This window comes from Saccopteryx leptura, chromosome 2, assembly GCF_036850995.1.
Source record: "Saccopteryx leptura isolate mSacLep1 chromosome 2, mSacLep1_pri_phased_curated, whole genome shotgun sequence".
Taxonomy (NCBI): domain Eukaryota; kingdom Metazoa; phylum Chordata; class Mammalia; order Chiroptera; family Emballonuridae; genus Saccopteryx; species Saccopteryx leptura.
In genome coordinates, this window is record NC_089504.1 from 181734144 (window position 1) to 181746498 (window position 12355).

Genomic DNA, 12355 nt, shown 5'->3' on the forward strand with positions numbered 1-12355 from the left:
CCCAGTAATTTTTCACTAAAATGACGTAGGTATTTTTCCAAAGAAAATCCTATGAATGTATGTCTACAGAAGACGTTATGGACAATATAGTTGCTGGCAACTTAACTGCTGTCTTTCTGCTCAATTGATAAGATAGATGTGATTTACTATTTACACACTGACAAATATTATCTCATGCAACAGAAAAAGAAAGAAAATCCTAAACTTGCCTGTAAGTCTGGATTGGCAGCTGCTTTTTGGAGTTCTGCACTGATGATCTTTTCAGTTTTTTCTCGAGCTGCCTGCTCCACCATACGCTGGCTTAACACAGACAGTTTGGCCAGGGCAGAAGACAGTTCATCTGTGGCTAGGGCCTGCCGGGCTCTATCCTGCCAACTCATAGCACGTTCAGTCAAACACTGCAGGGCTTCTCCTTCAGGCAACCGCACAGGCAACTTCTGAAGGGATACTAGGAGTGACAGAATAGTCTCTAGCCTTGGCCTTCGAGACCTCATACATAGAGGGCAAAGGAATTTTACTTCTTTAGCCTGCCAGCTAGACCCTTTTTTCTGGGAACTTGATTTAGGCAGGGGAACACAACTGTTATGGAACCAGTCTTTGCAGAGTTCACACTGCAGCATAAACCCGCTGGCTGTCTTCCGACAAATGCAAAATTTTACTTCTTCTATGCGGTCCACCATTGTCATCTTGGCTAAATTGGCTGCTCTGAGGGAATGCATGGCTTCAATCTCCTTTTGCTCTCGTTCTTTGAAAACTGCCACCTGTATACAACATACATTTAATAGAAAGAAATCACTGCAAAATACTCCAAAAATACCCAATCTTCAAGGCTAAGGGATCATCTCCAAGTTGTGGCTTTATGGTGACAATGCACTGTCCTTTTAAAAAAATCAGCTCTTAAAATGTGGGGCAGACTGACAGTTTCCATGAAAGTATTCTTCGTCTGTGAAATGTACAAAGTACTATCATATTTGATAATTGCATCAGTAAATAAAGTACTCTGAATTCTTCTGTAGGATGCAGTAGACAGTAAGTCTTCAAGTCAAGCAACCTGAATGTGAAGCATGGCTCTTGTATTTATATATTGTTGATCTGGGGGCAAGTTTCCTAAATTTTCAGAAAAAATGAAAATAACACATCAGAATGTCTAACTTGGTGCCTGGCACAAGGCAACAATAAATACTAGTTCCCCATCTCTTTGTAATCAATTCATTCCCAGGACAGGGGAACGGAGTTCTATATCAGTGGATTTTGTTTATAAACTTTTGTAACTTTGAATCAATTTTGAAATAATTTCCTGTTCTACTTGTCTGGCAAGAATGACCTGTTAGGCCCAACCAGGTGGTGGCACAGTGGATAGAGCGTTGGACTGGGATGCAGAGAACCCAGGTTCGAGACCCCGGAGGTCGCCAGCTTCAGTGCAGGTTCATCTGGTTTGAGCAAAGCTCACTGGCTTGGAGCCAAGGTCGCTGGCTCCAGCAAGGGGTTACTCGGTCTGCTGAAGGCCCACAGTCAAGACACATATGAGAAAGCAGTCAATGAACAACTAATGTGTCGCAACGAAAAACTGATGATTGATGCTTCTCATCTCTCTCCGTTCCTGTCTGTCTGTCCCTATCTATCCCTCTCTCTGACTCTCTCTCTGTCCCTGTTAAAAAAAAAAAAAAAAAAAAATGACCTATTAGGTAGGCTCCCTAATGAGAAAACATTTCCACTGGCATCAAAACAGGATCATTTGTCAACAATATTGTAATAACCGTGTATGATGCTAGGTGGGTACCTGAAATATTGGGGGGGACGCTTTGTAATTAGACAATTTTATAACCATTGTATACCTGTAACTAGTATAAAATAATGTTGAATGCAGGATGTGATTGGAAAAAAAAAATTTTTTTTAAAGGATCATTTGTAGACAGAAACAGCCATAAGCAACTCCTTACTATTATTACCTATTGCTCCAACTAATTTTTACTTCCTTTTTCCTCAGGCTTCTAGTAATCTTAACACATTCCTCGTATTCTCCAATAAACCCCCATAATTCTAATTAGCCACAAATATTTTACTAATCACTGACTATACTGATGAATGCTACTAAGAGAAGGGAGCAGCTGCTATCAGAAAGCTGATATGATTTCTTTGAAAAGCATAGTATTAAACATCACAAAATGCTATTAAATTCTAATCTGGTTATACCATTCCAGAGTCAAGTGTAGAAAAATAACTTGAAAAAAGGAAAAGGCTATACAAGGAAGTTTACTTTATTAGTATCCAGAATAGTTAGCACTTAGTAACACCCAAATGTTCAGTATCAAAAAAATGTTCAGCATTTTAAAGACACTTTGATAGAGTATTAGACAACTATTAAAATAACAATAAAGAACAGATATAGAAAAGAATTATAGGAAGAGAACAGAAAAGTAAAATTTTCATATACTTTAATTTTAAATATTTAAAAATACAAAGCCAAATGAAGTATACAAAATCAGTTAACATAAAAACAGTGAATGTGCTAATATCACCACAGAACACTGTATTCACCTTGCAAAGTTAAGATGCATAACATAATTTCTTACCACCATGGCTGTGTCTCTGGTTTCCTCCAGTCCTTCCTCTAGGTCACTCAAAGGTTCAAGGTCCAGATCCTTTTCTTTTTCCTTTTCTATCAGTTCTTTTACTTTTTTCCTTCTGTTTTTACCACTCCCATATATACCAATGTCAGTTCGGGGACTTAGTACCTACAAAAATAAAACAAAATACTGAACTATGGTTTAAACCTTAAAACTGAAAATAATGAAAGGAACCATTTACTGACTATTTCTCAAGTCCTAGGTACTTTTTAAAGGACTTTACATAAATTATCTAATTCAATTCTCCTAACAACCCTCTGAAGTAGGCAGTATTATCTGTATTTTACTAACAAGGAAAACTGAGATTCAGAAAGGAAACAACGTGCCCAAAGACACAGGGTTGGTAATGTGAGCGCAAGTCCTCAAACATAAAACTATCTTATTCCAAAGCCTATCCACTAACTACTATGTTTGAATGTTCAAGACAAAAAGGGTAATAATGAGTATTTAAACTTGTGCTTCTGAGAAATAAGCTCTTTTAGTGACAGTCCATTGACAATACTGACAAGATCCAGGCTGACTGTTTTCTCTGGACATAGCATAGGATGAACCAGAAGTAAGTCTGCCATAGGCTCTAGATTTCTGGTCAGCATTTGATATTACCTAATAAGAATCACTAGTATAACCATGACCAGATAAAATAAAAAGAACCTTCACCAATAATACTGCTACCTACAGGTGTTAAATTATCAACTTCAGATGAGCATGTTGAAGTATATACACATGAAGTACACTTCTCTTTACCTGCAACAATGTATGGCTAGAATTCTTCTTAAGAAAGGTCCTCCCAGTCCGTTCTCTCCATGCACGCGCTGCTGCTACCTGTGATTCTACTTGGGGCAATGCATCAAGACGCACAGGGATGGGGCGACCTTTAGCAGATAAGCTCTCCAGCTGCTCCAAGTAAGCATAGTTGCTGCCACTCTGAAAAAGAGAAGTATATTCTCACAAAATTTACATTCATTTACGGAGTCTGGCAATATATTGTCAGAAGTTACAAAGAATTTAAAGTAAATTATTTTTATTTACTATTATTTTTAAACCTAAATATATCTTTTGACTTATAGAGCTACCAATGTTCTTTATAAAAAGTGTGCAAATGGCCCTGGCCGGTTGGCTCAGTGGTAGAGCATCGGCCTGGTGTGCAGAGGTCCCGGGTTCGATTCCCGGCCAGGGCACACAGGGGAAGCGCCCATCTGCTTCTCCACCCCTCCCCCTCTCCTTCCTCTCTGTCTCTCTCTTCCTCTCCCGCAGCCGAGGCTCCATTGGAGCAAAGATGGCCCGGGCGCTGGGGATGGCTCCTTGGCCTCTGCCCCAGGCGCTGAAGTGGCTGTGGTCACGACAGAGCGACGCCCCGGAGGGGCAGAGCGTCGCCCCTGGTGGGCGTGCCGGGTGGATCCCGGTCCGGCACATGCGGGAGTCTGTCTGACTGTCTCTCCCCGTTTCTGGCTTCAGCAAAATACAAAAAAAAAAAAAGTGTGCAAATACAATATACAGTTGATGTACAGAATTGTACTCTTGAAAATGATATTAACCAATGTCACCCCAACATATTTAAAAGCTTTTTTTTTTTGTATTTTTCTGAAGCTGGAAACGGGGAGAGACAGTCAGACAGACTCCCGCATGCGCCGGACCGGGATCCACCCAGCACGCCCACCAGGGGCGATGCTCTGCCCCTCCGGGGCGTCGTCGCTCTGCCGCGACCACAGCCACTCCAGCGCCTGGGGCAGAGGCCAAGGAGCCATCCCCAGCGCCCGGGCCATCTTTGCTCCAATGGAGCCTCGGCTGCGGGAGGGGAAGAGAGAGACAGAGAGGGAGGAGGGGTGGGGGTGGAGAAGCAGATGGGCGCTTCTCCTGTGTGCCCTGGCCGGGAATCGAACCCGTGTCCCCCGCACGCCAGGCCGACGCTTTACCACTGAGCAAACCGGCCAGGGCCACCCCAACATATTTAAAAGTTTGTATAAATTCATGTTAAAAATTTCAATTTTATTAATTAATAAGGGGACCAGTAAAGTATAAAAACCAGTTCAAGGAACAATAAAAAGAGTAGACATATATATATGCAATTACAAATGAAGAAAAGAATTTGCTAATGGATGAAAACAGATGTTTAATACAATACAGGACAATGGAATTATCTTTTCTTCAGTGTAAAAACCAATTTTTCCAAATCCAAGGACAAATGTAATTGCTTTTCTTTTTCTTTTTTTTTATTATTAAATGAGAGGTGGGGAGGCAGAGACAGACTCCCACATGCGCCCAGACCAGCATCCACCCGACAAGCCCAGTAGGGGGCGATGCTCTGCCCTTCTGGGGTGTTGCTCCATTGCTCAGCAACTGAGCTCTTCTTAGTGCCTGAGGCAGAGGCTATGAAGCCATCCTCAGCACCCGGCACCAACTTTGCTCGAACTATTCAAGCCATGGCTGCAGGAGGGAAAGAGAGGAACATAGGGAGGTAGTGGAGAAACAGATGGTCACCTCTCCTGTGTGCCCTCACTGGGAATTGAACCCAGGACTTCCCTGTGCCAGGACAACACTCTACCGCTGAGCAGGCCAGGGCCTGCAATTGCTTTTCTATGAACATAATTCATTTGCATCACTATCATTTTTAAATAATTCAGAGTTGTTAAATAGCTTTTTCAAAGAAAATCTAAGACACACAGTCCTAGAATTCAGTAATTGTGGAGAGTTCATTAGACAGCATCCAGTATTTCACTGGAAGAACATCCAAGTAGTCTCTTTTGCCTGTTTCAAAGTCTTTTACAATGAGTCCAACAACTACAAAGCAGTGTTTTTATCTGATAACCAACTCCGTTTTATGTTATACAAGCAGATAACAATGGGTATTTCACTTCTAAGTCACAATGTTTCAACATTCCTATATAATAAAGTCACTGTTTTTAAGAACTTATATACTACTTTAAATTCACTAAATAAGTCATTACAGCAGCTTAGAGGGTTAACAAGTAATCCATTCCAGGGTCTTGACAAGAACACCTCAGGTGGGTTGGCAGCCTGTAGATACTAATTCAGAGTGGTATCTTAGATTGGATGAATCTCTCAGCAGACAAACACATTAGCATTCCTGTAAGAAACTATATATCTCCGTAACATTCATTGTTATTCAGAAGCTACGAAAGAAAGTATTATGTGCTAAATATTAACATTCCATTAAAAGGTTATTACCAATGTATTAACTAATTTGCCTACAAGTTCATATTGAAAATTATACTGAAATGTGTTAAACAGGCAAGAAACTTTTAAAAAGAATAATAAGGTTCTTTCTAGTCCTAAGATACAATAATAGTATGATTAAATCACTATGGTATTAGAATAAAAATAGACAGCAAATTGAAAGAAATAAGAAAGCTCAGATACATACAGGGTCAAGAAATACCATACTTACTACTAATCCTTCTTGTTCCCAACTATAGCCATTTGACTACAGAGAACCTGGCTGAGCTTAGATAGAGCCTGCTCTCAGGCTGTCAATCCTAAAGAAGAGTCTGCCTGTCAACAGAAGTGGTCCACTTAAGAGTCTACAAGTTAGTCCTCCCACTGAAGGGAAGGGCTTGGAGGAGGAAAAGTCCTTTAAAATTAGAGGAAACACAACACAGGTACCTGTATTTGCTGTCTAAGTCCTTCAATCATAAATAAAGAGCCAAACAAGGAGTATCGGACATTCAAGGACAACCAATTGCCTGAAACAAATCAAAGATGAAACAGAGGAGCTGTCCTGATTTTAAAAAAAGATAGTTTTAAAAACAGCCTAGAAAGAGAGGTCTCAGAAAAAAGACAACTAAAACGAAAGTAAAAAAGAAGTCATTCTTGGTGTAGCCATCAGTAGAAGAGTTGGTTCCCTTTTTCTTTTGGGTATAGCTCTATAATAAAGAGCATTTATATCCTGAGTACTAAAAATGCTGCTAATGGTTTTTATAACTCAGAAAAAAGAAATTCTATGTATTCAAGCATACTTCCATCTCTGTCTAGCCCTTATTTCATTGTCATATTTTACAGCAAGAGTCAATAAAAACAAATAATGTTTGCATAGGTAATATTTTGAATTATAAAACTGGATAAAACAACAAGTGAACTTTAAGTACTGTAATTATCTTATTATGGTTATTCTATTCTAAAAAATTAAATGCTTAAGTGATTCATCTATGAAACACATAAATATGGTAAAAGAATTCAAATGGCTCCTTACCTGAATAGTTTCCACTTTAGTTGTCCATTCTCGAGCCTTCTGTAAGGCTTCTTTCAAGGACAGCACATTGGGTAGAAAGGCTGGAATGTTCTTAGCTTCATTTACAATGCTTTCTAAACTTGCCACACTGTGCCGTGGTCTAAAAAACACAAAACAGGGCAGATGCATGAGGAAAAATTAAACAGCTACCAACATTTACATAACACTTTAGAACATGTAGAGAATTTTCATATACATGATATCATTTAATTCTTACACAATCCAAAAGGGAGGCAAAATGCTATGATCATTATTTCCATCTTACAGAAAATTTAAGAATTATTTTTCCCAAAGTCATTTAATGTAGTAAATAGCATACCTGAAATACTGATATCTCAGATCCCATGCTCTTTTCTCTACATTTAGTTCCTCTACTTGAGTTCTCCACAATATTTGAAATTGTTGGAGATGCCTATTAGATAGCAATGTAGAAAGCAACAGTCTAGAAACCCACTAATGTTGATCAAATATTTAATCAATTTAATTCAACTACATTCATTAACACCCAGTTACACAAAGATGAATAAAACAGAACTGTATCCTCAACTAATTAGGATTCAAGATAAGCATGTACTAGGAACTGAGAACAAATTACTACAGGAGGTATGACTAATTCTGCATAGGGAGTGAGAAAGGCTTTGAATTAGGTCTTATAAACCTGTGATTTCTGTCAAGTGAAAGATTAAAGAAAAAAAAGCTGGACCATAATGAAGAAAGGCAAAGAGAAACATTTAAAAATGAGCTGGTAGTCTGGTTTAGTCATCAGGGATGATGTGAAGATTGGGGGTGGAGTAAGAGTAAGAGCAGGAAGTTGGGGATTTGACAGGAAAAAAGATGTAAACAGATTAAGAGATCTTGAGTGCCATGGATTTCACTAGATAGCAATGGGAAGCCACTGAGAATGGGAAGTTTTGTCATTATCCATGAATGCTACTATGTCCTAGGCACTGTGCTAGGGCCTGAACATCATTAACTTGCAAGAGTGACAGTGTCCCTGCCTGACCTGTGGTGGCGCAGCAGATAAAGTACCGACCTGTCATGCTGAGGTCACCAGTTTGAAACCCTGGGCTTGCCCGGTCGAGGCATATATATACAAGAAGCAACTATATATTATGAGTTGTTGCATCTCGCTCCCCCCACCTAAAATCAATAAAATCTTTAAAAATAAAAGTGACAGAATCCTTGCCTTATGAAACTTTTTAACCTTGGGGAGGCAGGGATTATTAACAAGGAGTTAGCTGCACTATAAGTGCAATGATAGAGGAAAACAAAGATACTATCAGGACATATATACTAGGAGGACCTACCTGACTCGGCAGGTGAAGAAAGAATTCCTAGAAGTGAACGCTAAGCTTTTGTATCCTTTTTGAATAGGAGTAAGTCAGAAAAGCTGGGGCCAAAGGGAGGATAGGGGTGGTGGAGGTGAACCACAAGGATGAGCAGAGAGGATGACTTCCATAAGAGAACAAAAGGTGCAAAGGTCCAGAGATAAGAAAGAACATGGCATGGGCAGCTGGGACAATCACTATGTTAGAATGCAAAAGGAAGAATGGCAAGAGATGAGGTGAGATATGCAAGCAAGGGGCTAGATTTCAGCTGGCTTTATAAATCAGGTTATGGAATCTGAACTACATTCCAAGGGGAATGAGAAATGGTGAAGGGCTTTAAGCAAGGAAGTCAAATAGTCACACCTGTATTTTAGGGAAATACTAGTTGCAATGTCAAGAATGGATTAGAAAGGAGTGAGCTCAGAAACAGGACCTGTTGTTATGATCCAGATCAGCTACGATAGCGGCCCAAAGAAAAAGAATGACACTGAGAAACTGAGAAAATAGAATCAGCATAACTTGGAAGTTAAGTGCATTTCATGGTAAGAAAATAGAAGGCAGGGGTCAAAGTTAATTTATAAAGTACTGCCTTGTTCGTATGAGTGAAAGATGGTGTAATTCAAAGAATAAATGAACAAAGGGAGAGATTGTAAGAATTAAATGGTTCCAATTTGGGGTATGAAAATTTGAGGGACAGCCAATGAAATGATCTAAGACAGACTGTATCTATGAAAAAAAATCTGCTATACATGAGAATTTGGAATTAATCAAAATAAAGATTGTATATGGAGCCAAGAAGTTAGAATAGATTTCCAAGGAGATGTACAAAGTGAGAAATGAAGCAGACTAGGTCAGAATATTGAGGAAAACCATTATTCAAGAGGCAGAAAGAAAAACTCAAACTCAAAGAAAAAGAGTATCGCCTGACCAGGCGGTGGCACAGTGGATAGAGCGTCAGAAGGGGATGTAGAGGACCCAGGTTCAAGACCCCGAGGTCGCCGGCTTGAGCGCGGGCTCATCTGGTTTGAGCAAAAGCTCACCAGCTTGGACCCAAGGTCACTGGCTCAAGCAAGGGGTTACTCGGTCTGCTGAAGGCCCGCGGTCACATATGAGAAAGCAATCAATGAACAACTAAGGTGTTGCAACGCGCAATGAAAAACTAATGATTGATGCTTCTCATCTCTCCGTTCCTGTCTGTCCCTGTCTATCCCTCTCTCTGACTCTCTGTCTCTGTAATTAAAAAAAAAAAGAGTATCAAGAAAAAAATGGTCAGTAGTTGACCAATACTAAGAAAGAACATGAAGAATGTATTTCAGAAAGACAACTCTGACAGGAGTTAGAAAAAAAAGAGAAGACTACTTCCTACCAACCTTACTCCCCCCACTTCTTTACCAATTTATTTTCTTCATGACACTAAATATCTGAAATTCATTCATTCCTTCACTATTAAACTGTCTCTCCCCACTAGAATGCTGGCTCTATTTTAGAGCAGAGATCTCATGGGTCTTTTTCCTCGCTATCTCCAAAGCACTTAAAATTAGTGCCTGCAGGTAGGAGGTAATCTGTAAACACTGAATTGTGAAGATCAAGGAAAAATACACTGCTCACAGAAATTAGGGGATCAGGGAACTTGCATATACTCCAGTACTTTCAGCCTTTTGTATAGTATATTTTCACCAATGAAATAAAAGTTGGTTCTGCATCTCATTTGCATAATCAAAAAACTTTCTTTGACTTGTCATTTGCTTTTCTGTTCTTGTCTAATAAAAAAAATCAGAAGACAAGATGGCGCTGGAGTAGACGGACGTTCCAACATCCACCTCCAAGAACCAAAGTGGATTACAAACTAATTTTAAGAACTATCATCTGGAAAAACCAACTTTGGGCTAAACTAAGAGGACTCTTCAACCAAGGAACACTGAAGAAGCCACACCAAGTCCGGTAGGAAAAGCGGAAACATGGAGAGGGCTGCCCAGCTCCCCAGAGCAAACGGCAGCCGGGAGAGACTCACGTGGCAGGAAGTGAGTTTAGCAGAGAGGGGAGGGTCCTGAGACCCAGGAAGAAAGCCCCAGCCTGCAGCCCCAGAGCCTAGAAGAGCCGTATGGACAGTATTTAGCTGGAAAGAAGACAGGATACTGTTTGTGAGAAAGAGACTGATTTCTCAGACCCAGGATTCTTCTTAAAGGGACGTGCAGACACCTCTCTCACAACCACTCACCCAGGGCTCTGGGGGACGGGGAAAGAGAAGAGTACCAGAGTAACAGGAAGAGAGTGTAATCTAGGAGGCACAGGAAGAAACATTTTGGGAGACAACCACCCTAACCCCTGGGATGAGTCACTCCCCAAATCTGAAGTGAATTATTTCCCCTGGAAACAGCAATACCAGCAAAGGGAAGCAGGACACCAGCCAAACAACCTCTCCCATGGTACTCAGAGCAGAGTCACTTAGAAGGAGGGAGCTTTTGGGACTACAGTAGTGAGTCTTAGGGTCTGAGCTGTAGCGCCCCCACCTACACGGCTGAGGGATCACGGGAGGGCGGGCGGCGGTGGGATGCGGAAGCACGGTTCTGTCGGCAAGGGCGGAAGCCAGCTAGCCACCACTGGGCCCAGGTGTGAGCTCAGTCTTCCCCGGCTGGGGAGGAGGGGGCATGCCAAAGCGGTCAAGCCCAGCTGCGGGCAGCCTGCAATCCAGCCTGCGGAAGAAGGGCAGGAATCCCGAAAGGGGTGGAGAGCAGGAGCAGGAGCACAGCCTTGTCCCGCCTGCGGAACTGAGGCTTGTGCCTTGACTTGGGAGCCAGCTCCTCCAGCGGGGGTGGAGCCAAAAACCCAGAACTGGCAGAGTCCCGCTACTGAGCGTGGGCACACAGTCCTGCCTGGCCTGTGGAGCCAAGGCTTGCAGCCGTCCCATGAATAGGCTCCTCCTGCAAGGGTGGGGCGAAAGCCCGGAAACTGGCGGAGACCGGCAGCTGAGCAAAGGTGTTTGCCACTGCCATCAGGGCCGAGCATAACGCCACCCACAGGGGTGGGTCAAAGGCCAAGGCCACCAAGGCTTGTACACCCGAGCATGTGATCACAACCACTCCCGTTAAGGAGAAGCAGAAACCACAGCAACAGCCCCGGTGAGCAGGCACTGGCAACGCCAATACCCAAACGCCCTACACAGCAACAGCAGAGGGGATGCTGGGCCTGCAGACAGACCATACCTAGGGAACAGAGGCCACACCCAGTGGACTCCAGTGGCCAAAACCTTCCTTTACACAGAAAAAATGAGAAGGCAGAGAAATGCAACACAAATGAATCAAGAGAAATCCCCAGAAAAGGAACTGAATGAGTGAGATATAACCAAATTACCAGATGCAGAGTTTAAAATAACGACTGTTAGGATGCTCAAAGACATTAGTACAACAATACATGGTCATTACGAACACCTAAATAAAGAGATAGCAAATATAAGAAAGGACATTGAAATAATAAAAAAGAATCAGTCAGAAGTGACAAATACAATATCTGAAATAAAGAACACAATGGAAGGAATTAAAAGCAGGATAGATGAAGCTGATAATCGAATCAGCGAGTTAGAGGACAAGATAAATAAAGGCATGAAAGCAGAGCAGAAAAAAGAAAAGAGACTCAAAAAGTCTGAGGAAACTCTAAGAGAGCTCTGTGACAACATGAAGAGAAATAACATCCGCATCATAGGGGTTCCTGAAGAAGAAGAGAAAGAACAAGGGATAGAGACTTTGTTCAAACATATCATAGCTGAAAACTTCCCAATTAAGGCAGGAAAACATCTCACAAGTTCAAGAAGCACAGAGAACTCCATTAAAGAGAAACCTAAAGAAATCAACACCAAGACACATCATAATTAAAATGCCAAACCTAAGTGATAAAGAGAAAATATTAAAAGCTGCTAGAGAAAAAAAGACTATAACTACAAAGGAGCCCCTATAAGGATGACTTCCGACTTTTCAACAGAAACACTTGAGGCCAGAAGGGAATGGCAGGAAATATTCAAAGTAATGCAAAACAAGAGCCTACAACCAAGACTACTTTATCCAGCAAGGCTACCGTTTAAAATTGAAGGAGAGGCCTGGCCGGTTGGCTCAGTGGTAGAGCGTCGGCCTAGCGTGCGGAGGACCCGGGTTCGATTCCCA

The 12355-nt window shown here is 41.5% G+C and overlaps 1 protein-coding gene across 1 annotated transcript in view; it reads right to left on the reverse strand.

The window, feature by feature from the left end:
- KDM5A (lysine demethylase 5A) overlaps positions 1–12355 on the reverse strand; it is a 101679-nt gene that overhangs the window by 26291 nt on the left and 63033 nt on the right. Inside the window, exons 20-23 of the mRNA XM_066369551.1 lie at positions 6835–6973; positions 3372–3551; positions 2574–2735; positions 210–761 (exon numbers count right to left, since the gene is read on the reverse strand). Coding sequence (XP_066225648.1) covers positions 210–761; positions 2574–2735; positions 3372–3551; positions 6835–6973 — 1033 coding nt within the window. The remainder of the gene's footprint in view (positions 1–209; positions 762–2573; positions 2736–3371; positions 3552–6834; positions 6974–12355) is intronic.